This window comes from Rhipicephalus microplus, chromosome 2 (genome assembly GCF_043290135.1).
Source record: "Rhipicephalus microplus isolate Deutch F79 chromosome 2, USDA_Rmic, whole genome shotgun sequence".
NCBI lineage: Eukaryota > Metazoa > Arthropoda > Arachnida > Ixodida > Ixodidae > Rhipicephalus > Rhipicephalus microplus.
Window position 1 is genome coordinate 202,988,368 of NC_134701.1, and position 15,240 is coordinate 203,003,607.

General features: G+C 46.4%; 1 protein-coding gene across 1 annotated transcript in view; it reads left to right on the forward strand.

Moving 5' to 3' along the window:
• LOC119169595 (cell adhesion molecule Dscam1-like) overlaps window positions 1–15,240 on the forward strand; it is a 354,684-nt gene that overhangs the window by 292,489 nt on the left and 46,955 nt on the right. Inside the window, exons 12-13 of the mRNA XM_075887261.1 lie at window positions 13,375–13,494; window positions 14,814–14,987. Coding sequence (XP_075743376.1) covers window positions 13,375–13,494; window positions 14,814–14,987 — 294 coding nt within the window. The remainder of the gene's footprint in view (window positions 1–13,374; window positions 13,495–14,813; window positions 14,988–15,240) is intronic.

The following is a 15,240-nucleotide window of genomic DNA, read 5'->3' on the forward strand; positions in this document are numbered from 1 at the left end:
ACGTCTATCCATGCGTCTGTCCCTGCGTTCGTTCATGCATCCGCCTCTGCGTCCATCCATGCGTCCATCCGCCCGTGAAGCCATCCGTGCGTCTGTCTATGCATCTGTCTGTGTGTTCGTTCGTCCATCTAGTCAACACTCCGAGTACCGCCATCTCACATCTTTCATCATATTGTTACGTAAAAATGACACGAGGCGTGTCTATTTAAAATCTATATTCAAACTGATGCGTATGGCGTAGACTAAGATGGAGCACAGCATGCACAACCGACAGACCACTTCCTCGTTGTCGTCTTCTGACCCCTAATATGTCAGGTACGTAGCATTACCCCCCCCCCTGGCGGTAAAAGCGCTGTCTCGGTGCACATTAACTACGGTCTTCAGTAGGCAGGTGGTAAGGTTTTAGCCTGTTGACGGGCACAACATCACTGGGTGTGGTTGCAGGCAGCCTTGTGGTCTCAGATGCAGGAATGATCTCATAGGTGACGTCGGTTACCTGGCGGATGATACGGTAAGGACCCATGTAGCGAGACAACTTCTCTGATAAGCCAACTCGACGAGCTGGGCACCACAGGAGAACAAGAGAACGGGGTGAGAAGTGAACGTGAGCATGCCGGCTGTCGTAAATGGCTTTCTGGGTGGCTTGCGAAGCCGAAAGTCTAGAGCGGGTGATCCGACGTGCGTGGTCGGCACGAGCAATAGCGTCGCGTGCATATTCAGAATGGTTCACGGCGTTGTAGTGGTTGGAAGCAGGGTGTCGAGTGGTAACGTCGGATCACGGCCATAAAGCAAATAAAAGGGTGAATAACCAGTAGTGTTGTGGCGTGAAGAATTGTACGCGAAGGTCACGTGAGGTAGCGCCAGGTCCCAGTCATGGTGGTCGGAGGACACATACATCGCGAGCATGTCCGTGAGGGTCCGATTTAGCCATTCGGTAAGGCCATTTGTTTGGGGATGGTAGGAAGTGGTCAGCTTGTGGTGCGTCGAGGAAGAGCGCAGAAGGTCGTCGATTACACGGGACAAAAATGCGCGGCCGCGATCTGTGAGTAATTGGCGAGGAGAGCCATGGTGTAGGATGACGTCGTGGAGCAAAAAGTCCGCAACGTCAGTAGCGGTGATGGTCGGGAGTGCTCGAGTGATGGCATACCTAGTCGCGTAGTCTATAGCAACGGCGACCCACTTGTTGCCCGATTTCGACTCGGGAAAAGGACCGAGAAGATCTATACCCACACGGAAGAAAGGTTCGGTTGGGATGGATATCGGTTGAAGATGTCCAGCCGGGGGCGCAGTAGGTCGCTTCCCACGTTGGCATTTATCGCAGGAAGACACGTAACGGCGAACGGACCGGGCGAGACCGCGCCAAAAGATGCGGCGACGCACGCGGTCGTACGTCCGAGATACACCCAGATGACCAGCAGTTGGTTCATCGTGAAGCTCGTGCAGCACAGTTGAACGCAAATTTTTCGGCACGACAAGAAGGAGCTCAGGGCCATCTTGCTGGAGGCTACAACGGTACAGCGTGCCATTCAGGAGGACGTACATGCGAAGTGACGTGTCATTCGGAGCAGATTTGAGACGGTCAATAAGTTGTCGCAGAGAAGCATCACGACGTTGTTCATCACCAATATGAAGAAACTGGGACATTGACATGACGCTGAGGCTAGGCTCGATGTCTGGTTCGTCGGGCTGATCAACAGGGTAGCGGAATAAGCAATCGGCGTCCAGATTGAGATGTCCAGACTTATAAGCAACTGAGTAGGAATACTCCTGTAGGCGTAATGTCCAACGACCAAGTAGTCCAGTGGGGTCCCTCAGAGAAGAAAGCCAACACAGCGCGTGATGATCTGTGATAACACGGAAAGGGCGGCCATACAAGTAAGCACGGAATTTCGAAACCAATAGAGCGAGACATTCCTGTTCTGTTATAGAATAATTGCGTTCAGACTTAGAAAGCATACGGTTTGCGTACGCGATTACACGGTCGTTGCCCCGCTGAATTTGCGCCAAAACTGCACCAATTCCATGACCACTCGCGTCTGTTCGCACTTCTGTGGGAGCATCGGGGTCGAAATGGGCAAGAATAGGTGTCGTTAGAGCGGTGATTAGCTGAGAGAAGGCGTCTGCTTGAGGAGGGCCCCAACAAAATGGGACGTCTTGTTTGAGAAGGTCGGTGAGTGGCCGTGCGAGTGCCGCAAAGTTTTTCACGAACCGGCGAAAGTAGGAGCAGAGGCCCACAAAACTGCGAACATCATGGACAGAGCGTGGGACTGAGAAGTTTGTAACAGCGCGTACTTTCGCCGGGTCTGGCCATACGCCGCCAGCGTCAACAAGTTGACCCAATACGGTAATCTGACGAAGACCGAAGTGGCACTTGGAGGAATTGAGCTACAGGCCGGCCCGTCGAAATATGGACAGAAAGGTCGAAAGGCGTTCAAGTTGGGTTGCAAAGGTAGGTCAGAAAATGACCACGTCGTCTAGGTAACACAAACTTGTCGACCATTTAAATCCTTGTAGGAGCGTGTCCATCATTCTCTCGAAGGTCGCTGGAGCGTTGAAGAGCCCGAATGGCAAGACCTTGAATTAGTAAAGACCGTCAGGGGTAACGAAGGTGGTCTTTTCTCGGTCCATGTCATCTACAGCAATTTACCAGTAGCCATATCGGAGGTAGAGAGATGAAAAGAAGGTGGCGCCATAGAGGCAATCAAGGGCATCGTCAATGCGTAATAGAGGGTACACGTCTTTTTTGGTAATTTTGTTGAGGTGGCGATAATCAATGTAGAAACGCCATGAGCCGTCTTTTTTCTTTTTTACTAATACCACGGGAGAAGCCCAAGGGCTCGTTGATGGTTCGATTACGTTTTTCGTAAGCATTTTGGCCACTTCTTTCTGAATCACTTCTCGCTCGAACGCTGACACGCGGTGCGGCTGACGGTGAAAGGGCGCAGAGTCACCAGTGTTGATTCGGTGAGTGACAATTTTAGTCTGGCCCAAGGGACGATCGTCAGTGTCGAAAATGTCACTGTATGAGGCCAAAACTTGGTAGAGAGCGTCGGCCTGGTGAGGCGACAGCTCCGATCCAATCATGTTTCAAAAAATACCATCGTCTGAGCTGGGTGATCGTGAGACTGAGCTTCGATCAAGAGCAGATACAGTGACAACACTGACATCGTCCTCTGTTATGGCAGTTAGCTGGGCTAGAGACATCTGGCAGGGCAACACCTGAGGGGTGAAACCAAAGTTAAGGAGCGGAAGTAACAGACAGTTATCCGCTATGCTCGCAACGCTAAAGGGCACAGTAACACTGCGCGTCAGCCGAACGTCAGTAATTGGCGTAACGATATAATCATGATCAGGAACGGGAGGGGTCGATGACAAAGACCCGTACGTGACGGCTCGAGGTGGCAGGCGAACGAAAGTGGTTGGGCTCAAGCGGCTGGTGGGCTTTTCAGAGTAGTCGGCACAGGTTGGTAGATCAAGGCTGAGGGTACCAGACCAACAATCAATCAAGGCCGAGTGTGCCGAAAAGAAATCAAGGCCGAGGTATGAGGTCATGAGAGCAGCAGGCTAGCACGGCAAAAAGGACCACGGCGTGACGACCGGCAATGCTGACACGAGCAGTGCACATTCCGATTACTGGTACAGTACCGCCATCGGCAACTCGTATTGCCTGCGTCGTAGATGGCGTCATAATCTTTTGTAAGCGGCAGCGCAGAGAAGCGCTCATAATAGACAGGTGCGCACCTGTGTCCATGAGGGCGGTCACAGGAACATGGTCGACTTGTACTTCAAGCAGGCTGTGATGCGTGGGAAGCGTCAGTAGAGGATTTTCGGCCGTCATTGGTATTGCAGCTTCACCTCTATAAGCTGCAATATCTAGTTTTCCTGCTGCGGTCGTCCAGAGAAGCTCGGCAAAGAAAAGCGGCGAGGTGGCGGAGAGCGGGATTGGCGACGTAGCGGCGACGGGGAGCGAGAGCTGCGGCGACCGGACGAAGGGGCGCAGGGTAGCGGCGACCGGGCAAACGGGCGTCAGTGGAAGGCTCGTAAGATGACGACGAATAGAAATTGAAGGGTTCGGCGACTGAACGTCGAGGGGTCGTCAGATGCATGAGTGCCGAGGTAAAGAAAGCCTGACGTGGTTGGTTGGACAAACGGCGGTGACGTGCCCAGGCTGGTGGCAGGAAAAAACAAATAGGCCGGTCGTCGGGTGTTCGCCATTCCGAAAGGTTACGGAAGGGCATTGTTGAAGGTGAACGGCGAGCGTGTTCTTGGGAGTAAGACGGGTCTTCAGGGCGAGTCAAGGGACATGCTGATGGAAGGCCGAGGTTCGCAAACTCCTGCCTCACCACAGCTTGTAGTAACGCCACTGACGGATGTTGTTGGTCAGAAGCGAGCGTTGCGAAAACGGGTGGCTGAAGAGGAGCCGGACAGGCGGCTTCACTTTCCCGACGAACAATGCGTGTGACGTTGTCATACGTGGGGGACTGGCGGGCGGCTTCACACGATGAGGTTGCGGCCGTGTTGGGCAGCTGGGTGAATCGCTGAGTAATACGGCGGCTCTTGGCTTCTTCGAACTGCCGGCACTCTTTAATGATGGCGTCGACGGTGGCAACGTTGTTGTAAACTAGAAGGTTAAATACGTCGTCTGCTATGCCTTTCAGCACATGGGCCACTTTCTCAGACTCACTCATGTGCTCGTCAATCTGGCGGCATAGGGCGATGACGTCGTGAATGTACGCGCCGTACGACTCCGTCAACGTCTGTGCACGAGCCGCCAGCTGATTCCGCGCTGCGATCTGACGCCCGACGGTGTCGCGAAAAAGGTCGCGGATCTTCTTTTTAAAGGAGTCCCAGTTTGTAATCTCCGCTTCGTGCGTCTCAAACCACACTCGCGGTGGGCCATCGAAGTAAAAAAGCACATTGGCAAGCACAAGAGTCGGGTCCCACCTATAGCTTGCGCTGACCCGTTCGTACCGGTTGATCCATTTGTCGACGTCAACACCATCCTGACCGGAAAATACACCGGGATCACGAGCAGGAGGTAGAACGACGTATGTAGAAGTCACGGAAGGGGCAGGTTGTTGTTCAACCTGTGACATGGTTGGACCTATGATGATGCGGCCGTTGCGGAGCTTCGTGATGAAGACGGGGAAGTACCCAGCACGACCACCACAAAGATGTTACGTAAAAATGACACGAGGCGTGTCTATTTAAAATCTATATTCAAACTGATGCGTATGGCGTCGACTAAGATGGAGGACAGCATGCACAACCGACAGACCACTTCCTCGTTGTCGTCTTCTGACCCCTGATATGTCAGGTACGTAGCAATATATTCCGCATATAGAAGCACCGCCATCCAGGTACATTCCAAGGACTAAACGAGAGGTGGCACACGCACACTTTCTTACGGCTTGCGCTTCAGGTCTACTTCCCACCTTTAACCACCTCGAGTTCATGGTATATACTAGTTCACTGTATTCATGGCACTGCAGCCCCGCCGTGGTGGCCTAGTGGCTAAGGCACTCGGCTGCTGACTCGTAGGTCGCGGGATCGAATCCCGGCTGCGGCGGCTGCATTTCTGATGGAGGCGGAAGTGTTGTAGGCCCGTGTGGTCAGATTTGGGTGCACGTTGAAGAACCCCAGGTGGTCAAAATTTTCGGAGGCCTCCACTACGGCGTCGCTCATAATCATATGGTGGTTTTGGGACGTTAAACCCAACGTATCAGTATCATGCCACTGCGGCCCAATGCTCGATAAACCTTACTAAAATCAAGGAGTTTACGCCCAGCGAGTATAACGTGCCAACCCTTCTTGTCAGATAGTGTTCAATGTACATGCCAATGACTGCTAATGGGGAATGAGAGACAGAAGAATTCGGCTTTTGCTTCGTGTCTGCTTCCAACCTTTAACCCCCTCGAGTTCATGGTATATACTAGTTCACTGTATTCATGGCACTGCGGCCCAAAGCTCGCTAAACCTTCTAAAATCGAGGAGGTTATGCCTAGCGAGTATAACGTAGCAGCCCTTTCTTGTCAGATAGTGCTCAGTGTACATGATAATGGTTGCTAATGGGGAATGAAAGACAGGAGAAATAGGCTTTTAGTTAACGCGCACGCTGCGAATTTTTTATTGTTCAACAACGCACAGGAGAAATCTCCCACCGGCACCACCTTGCAGGTCAAAACATATGACTGGTTATGCACTGCTACGAGGGACGAACGGGTGCCGCTTCAAGGAGCTTCGCCCCTAAAACGGCGTGGTCACGCACTCTATCTCAATAGACATCAGCGCACGGCTCCTACCCTTGTACGTGTTGTGTTCTCACCGCTTACTTCACGTTGAGGTGACAGAAAGCACGGAAACGCTTTTGCTCCCTGAAATGGCCAGTATTCTTATACGCCAGGGTTTTATAGTGTTAAACAAGACCGGATCATAAAAGAGTTAGTTGCAAGGACAAGTACGTATAACACTGTAATTTATTTCTACCACGTTTATTGCTTCACCCTTGCCCTGAAACTGCGACTTTTTGTGAAGCAGAAATGAACTGAAATCCATTTTACCGCACTTTATTGCAAGGGTTCAGTATTGGTTTTCTTTTTCGTAATCGAAAGTTACTTTCATACCGAATATTGTGAAAGCAGTGTACCACTTTTTGACTTCGTCAGTGTGGACTGTACAAAAAGTGGCCATGGCACTTCCAAAACATTGTAACTTAAAGTTCAAGGGAGGCAGATGTGACGCACACGAAGTCAGTGAATCAATGATATTTTACAACACTGAATCAATGACATTTTAAATATATTGTGCTAGAGAAAAAAAAGCAGGGCAAATTTGTAAGTGCTATAGTACTAAATATGTAAAACATTGTATTTATCATAGGTCAAATGTATTAAACTGCCATGTTCCGATATGTATGTTCTGTGTCTGTGTCCACTGAGAAGGCATTTCCCTTGGCAACAACTTTTGAGCCACCGATATTATCTGTCCATTGTTGCCTCACCAGCTGAACCAACTCCGGCAAATTTAGCCGCTAATCTTCATGCCCTATAGCTTTTCTTCATCTTCGTTCGAGCGCTAGAGGGACGAAGCCTAGTCTCTGCCACACACACAGGCTTCGGAAGTCTTTCTTTCCGGCTCCAGTGGCCGCGACATGTCGTCGACCGGGACCTAGTTAGGAAACCACTAGCATCAACTTTTCTTTTTGTATCCTTCGGTTTCGGTCTCTTTTCGTTATGACGAAAGAACGTGCTCTGTGGCTTATAAGTATACATGTAAGCTGTTGGGTTTGTAAGATGGAGAAGCTGAAGGAAGGGGCAAACATACAGTTATATAACGGAGCTATATAAAGTGAGGTGGCTCATTTATTTCTATGCATTCTTTCTCGTTGACATATCTTGAGCTTTCTGTCTCTCTCTCTCTCTAATGATTGCGTCACTTCTCCCTTCCTCCACTCTTTGGTGACTTTCTCGATCGTTGCTCTCTTGTCTCGCGCACTGCTCTTTTATCCCACTGCTTAGCATGCGAAGCAGCGACAGCGGTACTGCTTCTTGTGCTGCTGCTTAACGCGCGAAGAGATTTACTGCGTCGCCGTCAATCCCACTGCGTTCGTACAGCCCTGCATTGCGAGTGTGTAACCAAGTGCGTTCTGCGAAGCTCATGTGGCACTTGTCGTATATAGGCTGGAGGTGGCGATAACCTGGTTGTCTCGCGATTAACGGAATTAGGGGGTTGCTCTTGCTACACGCCTCTCAGGCGTCGCCCTGCCGCGCTGCTCGCACATACTCTACTCTCTATTTCACATGTGTTAGTTGTTTATTTGTTCTGTCTTCACGTCACCTCCTCAAGCCCCTTGCATATATAAATCATTCCCATTTTTCTATCTATATTCTTTTTCATCACGTGTAATTGATCTGGACGTTGCCAGAAACTCAAGGTAGGCTCTTCAGTGAACCGAAGACTGTGTCCGAGGCGGCCGCGACAGCTTAACTGGCTGACAAGAAAAGTAGTTAAAGTTGGAACTATAGTAAGCAGTAAGAGGATTATACTGATGGTTATCCTTTATCTTCTTTCTACTAATTCACGTGCCCGTTTTTAATGCTTGCTATAATGAAGGAAATAATGATAGCAGGTACGTGCTACAAATCTTTAATCCGATCAGAGCTAGACGGGCATTTCACCTAATTGTGAAACGTCTCACTTGATTGTGAGATAATTATTGATTGATTTGTGGGGTTTAACGTCCACCATTTGATTATGAGAGACGCTGTAGTGGAGGGCTCCGGAAATTTTGACCACCTGGGGCTCTTCAACGTGCACCCAAATCTGCGTACACGGGCCTACAACATTTCCGCCTCCATCAGAAATGCAGCCGCCACAGCTGGGATTTGACCCCTTAACCTGCGGGTCAGCAGCCGAGTACCTTAGCCACTAGACCACCATGGCGGGGCAATTGTTAGATATTTTCGTTCTTAATCTGTACTATATGTTACATTTGTCTTCTAATTCAGCTATATCTAGTATCCCACAAGTGAAGATGTATTGAGAGGAGGAAGGTATAATGATTCGGTCTTTCGTGTAATTTTACACTGCATATTCAAGAGTGTCTCGGAACAAAAATTGTCACACATTAACCTAAGCTCTTAAAAGTAACTTATCGTTTTATTACTGTAATACGGGACTCAATATACAAACGTCTCATGTAACTTGAAGCAAGACTTGAAAAAAACAGACTCTTGCTGAGAGTGAACTACATCGAACGCATGCTATTCTCTCTAGCCTATAGTTAATTAGGCTATTTGATTGTGCGTCTGGTTAACCTCCCTGCCTTTCCTTGCATCTTTATCTCTCTCTCTCTCTTGATTGTTTTTTTACCTAATTAAATTTATGATTGTGTTCAGTGATCAACCGTTTCTATTATTATACGGCGATTCAAGATTGCTACGTATAGTTTTGAAGCATCCTCAGAAACCATCAATTTAATTTTTTTCTACGCGATACGCCTCACGTGGTCTTTCTTTTTTCCCTGTCCCAAAGAATGTACGCGAACTAAAAATTTGAATAGGTTCCACAACACAGACAAAGCAATGAATGTCATAGCAACACATTGGAATGTTTTACGAAATAAGGCTGGAAGCTAACTTTTTTGATCCAGTCTCGTGTAACTCTACGAAATGCTGGGGTAGCAGGCTACGGCCGTTTCAGGCATGGAAGCGGATCCCGCAGTCTGTTGGCGTTGAGACCGTAGCTTATAGGAAAATATACAAGCTTTTCGTTGATGCCTGTTGAGATAGCGCTTGTGCCAGTGATTGTGACCACATGCATAAAATCAAAGCTCACAGTTCACAATTGCTGCTCCAACGACCCTCCACTACCCCCCCCCCCCCCTCAAAGACTAGTGACATCTCATGCTCCTTCAAGACGGGTGGTCTGTTTCACAGCTTGAGCAGCATTTGACTGCGGGCCTCACTCACAGATTAAAATTATCCCATGCGCCTACCGAGTGTCGGAGGTGGGCCGGCTAGATTGACCAGTTTCGGTCGCATTTGTCCTCCCCGTTCACACGCATTTCTCCCGTGGGTAGAACCTACGATGAGTGGAGGATGTATCAATGTGAACTTTAAACGGAACGTGACGGCGACAGTGAGAAGGGGACGGAGGTGCCGACAGCAAAAACACGCCAAGAGTATCCATGTAAGTGTTACCGCAATAAAAAGCCACGCACAGAGCACTTGTTTTACGGGCGGCTCTCAAGCGTGGTATCGGTGAAGCAAGCATTCACAGAAACAGCGATTCTTCACCCGAGGTGGGCGGCTATCTCAAGCCAGAGAGCCGTTGGCCAATGCCGCGGTGCGTGCTTCGCCCAACAGACTTCCCTGATCTTCGAAGCTTTGTGCCGTCAACGTTGCATTCGAAGATTGTGTGTGTGTGTGTGTGTGTGTGTGTGTGTGTGTGTGTGTGTGTATGTCTGTGTGTGTGTGTGTGTGTGTGTGTGTGTGCGCGCGCGTGTGTGCGTGTGTGCGTGTGTGCGTGTGTGTGTGTGTGTGTGTGTGTGTGTGTGTGTGACTTGTAGAAAACCTGACGCTTCGTCTTATTTTTCTCATGCTGTAGGCTCTCCAGAGCCATGCGTTTGGGCAAGTCCGGTAAACTCAGCATAATGCCATAGTTTTTTTAAGAGCTGTAAAGTAAACACGCTTTTTTAGTTGAAGGCACATTGCTAGCACCTGCAAGAGAAGCACTTGTTTGGTATAGACAGACGCAGAAGAAGACGACAACGATGATGAGAGGTCCACACTGTTCATCTTTCACTTCTATCATCTTTAGCTTGACGACAATTATTTAAAAAAAAAATTTCGGCAGACCCCACGTACTTGGGAATCGACGTTATGCGAAGCATGCCGAGGAAAGGTGAGCGTGTTTCAAATTTTTTTTTATAGAGCGACACGTCATGAAGAGACGCTAAATGCCTGTACAAATGTCGCACGCATAGACATATGATGAAGACTTACAGATGTTTATATAACAAGTTGTCTGAGCTGGCGCAACAATGCCAACTGAAACATGCTCATTAGAAACACTAGAAGCTGATATCAAGCGCTGATGCTTGCGAGAATGCTGGCCCTAGACACTGCCATGTTTATAAAATTGAGAAGGCAGCACTGTAACCACTATTGACGTTTCACGAAGGATAGCGTCTCTTCACAAAGTAGTTCCCAGACATGGCGTAGCTCAGTGCTAAAATGCTTCATTTCCACGCTGAATGCTTGGGTTCGACTCAAGTTGGGACCTTGACATTATTTCTTTGCAATCGTCGGGTCGACGCCACCGATTTCGAGCATTTCTTAACGCTCGCGCGTTAAATTTGCCCATGTGAGTTCTCGTCGTACCTGGGTAGATACTAAGTGTCAATCAGCGGTGGCCATACCCGCATACCAGTGGCACATACCCGTCCGTGGGTATGTGCCATTGTCTGGCGGGAAGCATTTGACGACATACGCGACGGGATTGTGACATTATTCATGTCTTGACCAGCGAGTGATATTCGTCAAACCATCTTGCTCTCCCATGCTAATTTTGGTTCACGCCAAGTTACGGGGGTGACCGCGAGAGCACCCAAACGTAAGCGGGCTAAATAGATAGATAGATAGATAGATAGATAGATAGATAGATAGATAGATAGATAGATAGATAGATAGATAGATAGATAGATAGATAGATAGATAGATAGATAGATAGATAGATAGATAGATAGATAGATAGATAGATAGATAGATAGATAGATAGATAGATAGATAGATAGATAGATAGATAGATAGATAGATAGATAGATAGATAGATAGATAGATAGATAGATAGATAGATAGATAGATAGATAGATAGATAGATAGATAGATAGATAGATAGATACGCTCAAAATCACCAAACTTCGACAAGAAATGCTTCGCATTTAAAGTTTAAGAATCTCTTCTGGAAAACTACCCATTTCTTGGTCAATCTTCTATGGTCAGTGGGTGTATCTGTCCAAGGCTATACTGTACTCTGCACACTGTTCGCCTATGTGTCGTTGCGTAGACTGTTGCATATACAGGCTGTGTAGTAAATCTATGGCATATCATGTGTAGCATTCCAGATATTCGGTTTAAGTAAAATATTGAATACTTTCTACTCTCGTGATTTTAGCGATGCCTGAAGAGAACACCTTTAAATGTATCTCTGAGTGTATCGCGGGAGGCCTCAATCCAACCTGCCAGCCAAAATGTGCATCTGAACGGCTTTACGGAACTGCGCAACCATTGAAAAGACTATATCTATTTTATTTTTTTGTTATAAGAAGGTTGTTCTAAAATACATATTGTCTAATGTACACTAATGGGGGAATGGCTTGCGCTTAGTATTTAATTTACCGGTTCTCTTGCTGATATTACACAAGTTTGGAAACGTCCCAGTTTCACCTCCCTACACTCAACACATTTTACGAATCTGGCTTAGTTTGATTTCTTTTTAGTTCTCTCTATCTAGAGAGCAATTAGGCGTGGTTCAAGGAATAGCCATTTGATAAATTGGAACGACTTAATTAGACCGCCTGCCGCAACAACCGCCTCAAATGAAAAAAAAACGTATTATGCAAAAGTGTTGGCCAATGGTAATTAATTAAGCCGTTAAGCTTTCGCAGTCATTAAGGATTTTACTTTGAGTTTTACCGTAAGCTTCTCTCTGATCCTTCATATACGTCTCTTTGTATCTCGTTAACTACATAAGCGATTAGCGGGAAGGTGAATAGATTAACGAGCACTTCATGCAATCGACTGCTTCGCTTACGCAGAAAAGCTGTGTGCATTCACGAATCCGCTTCATCTTTTTTTTTTTTTTTAGGCGGAGTATATTTTTTCAACGCGCTGTGTAGGAACAGCTTTCTAAATCAATATTTTTTTAGGTGTTAACAGTTTATTCTACGTTCGGTGTTATATTTAACGACATTATTGCCTGAAATTGCCTCAACATAACCGAGAACTCTGGGGCACCTTACAACTTCATATTTAGCGTGTTGACATAGCCAGAAAAACTTATGGGGCAGTAAATTTGCAAACAAGCGCCCGCATAAGCCAGGAATATCAAATATACTTGAAACTTTCAGTAGTTAGAATAAATATTTAAACATTATTTTCCTAATTCACAAGCCGTTTTGAAGTTGAAGCTTTACATCAGGTTGCTAGCTTTTGATTAAAGTGCGGGATGCGCCTTTTGTCAAGATAAACTGAAAAATGCGGTTCAAACATGTATAACACGTTTCCAAAGTTTCCTTTGGCATAGCTGTTTGGGGCTATTTTCGCATTCTCACATGTAGGTTCTTCGTTAACCCAGTATAGTGAAATAAAATTCGGAGCTTTGTTCTCATGTCTTTGTTATAGTTTTAGAAGTATCGCAAATAAAACATACATACATACATACATACATACATACATACATACATACATACATACATACATACATACATACATACATACATACATACATACATACATACATACATACATACATACATACATACATACATACATACATACATACATACATACATACATACATACATACATACATACATACATACATACATACATACATACATACATACATACATACATACATACATACATACATACATACATACATACATACATACATACATTATGAAGGCACAATACGTACGAATGAACGGGCAGGCGAGTGCACTAAGCTGTTTGGGTTACGTTCACTCTATGAGCCTGCTAACTTACGGGAACGCTTTCCAGTTGTACAAGAACAGTGACGCGGCAATGAAGGCGTGAGGTAAAGGGTGACGCACTGCTCACTTTCCTTTCGGTGTTTCTCGTTCTACAGTGCCTCCTCGTTGGAAAGTTGCGCCGAAAGAAAAGGCCGCAGTGGTCGGTGAAAACGTGGTCATTGACTGTCAAGCAGAAGGCTCCCCTGCTCCGAGAATTTGGTGGGAGAAATCTTCAGGTCAGTATAATTACACACTGTCGAGCTCACCAAGTTGCCTCCTCTTTCTTGTCTGGCTCTGCTGATGCCTGCGTACCCGCTTAACAGATCATTCATATTCATCGAATTTAATGGTCGCTTTTTCTTGGTTTCACAGTTGTGTGACTTAATTAACTCATGCCTCGTAAAGAAGCAAGCCCTCTACCCACTGTCTCTCTTTACTTTTAGTTTCATGCGTAATATACGCACGTCCTACTTTCTCAAGGCCAACAGCACGAAATTTAATTTTCGGCCGCACAAGCAAGATTGGCTCAGTAACATTGTTATGAACGACAGAACAAGGCTAGTAAGAAAATTTTAAATTTGACGCTCATAGTGTCCTGGAATTAAGAGAAAGCGAGTATCTTGTTGAAGAGGCGTTGGCCTTCAGAAAAAGGGCCAATACTTGCTTATCTTCGTCTTTAAAAGACATGCCTCTTGTGGAAAATAAAAATAAAAGATTCACTCCTGCTGTCATACCCCTCTAATATCTTTCTATTTTTCTCTCGATATGGAATGGACCTCTTTATGCTTAAGCGCGCTTTTGTTATTATCTCAGTCGTCGTTCTTTCTCTTTTTCTTTGTTTTTGCCCGGTTCTCTCGTTCCATGTGTATAGAATACAAGACACGGCGCTACTTGATCTATCTTCTTGCTTTTACTATCTATCCCCCCCTATAGTGTGTTAGCTCTCGTTGTTAGAAGGACACTGAAGTGAAAGAGTAAATTGATGTAGACAGGTAAATGTCACTCTACAGACTGAAATTTAATTATTTTCACCATCTTAGTATAAGAATAGCGGTGACTACCAAGGTCAGATTTCGAAATCCAGGCACGACGCTATTTCCCGAAACCTGGTATGTTGAATCAATGGCCTCCTCAGAGTACAATGTAGTTCGCTTTTGCCCGTCCTGTCTGTGTGGCTGCGGGGTCGTGAGTTTGGCACAAAATTGGCTGTTCAACTTCAAGGCAAACTGGCGTATAAAAATAAAAAAGAAAAATCAAGTAAGAAATACTTGAAAGAAAGATAAATACAAGGAGCAACTTCGAACGAAAATAGAAAGAGCAAGAAAATGAGAGAAATAGATAGAGAGCAATCAATCAGATTCATTTAGAAAGGAAAGCCAAGAAAATGGGAAAATAGAAACAAAAAAAAACCGGTGGGAACAAAGAGAAAACTGTAGAGAAACACATATTATTTGCGCTTCCCACAGGCTTGACAAGCCTTGTGGGAAGCTACCGTAATACTACCTTTTTTTTTTGTTCTTTAGTGTTCTTTTAAAGTTTATTTACCGCCTTCCAGCTTCGCGACCATCCGAGTACAAGGTGATCATCAGCAACTCTCACATACATGCCTTGGAAAACGGCTCGCTCATGGTGCGCGAAGCCGAACGCAACGACAGCGGATTCTACCTCTGCCAGGCCAGCAACGGCGTGGGATCCGGAATTAGCAAAGTCATCGAACTGAAAGTACATGGTGAGTCATCGTTTTAGCCGAATTTGGACGCAGTGCCACGACTAACGCCCGTAAGTGTTTGTGTGTTTGGTAAACGAAGTGGGTCGGTATTCACAAACCAATCTTATTTTTTGCCATGTCACCGTTTTCGTGCTGTTATAACCCACGTAGCGTGTACAGAAACTTGAAGAAAACATAAGGCAAGAATAAGGTGAATATGAGTGTGAGGTAGTAGATTCTCGTTATTTCCCAAATCGACTTGCACGCAGTTCTG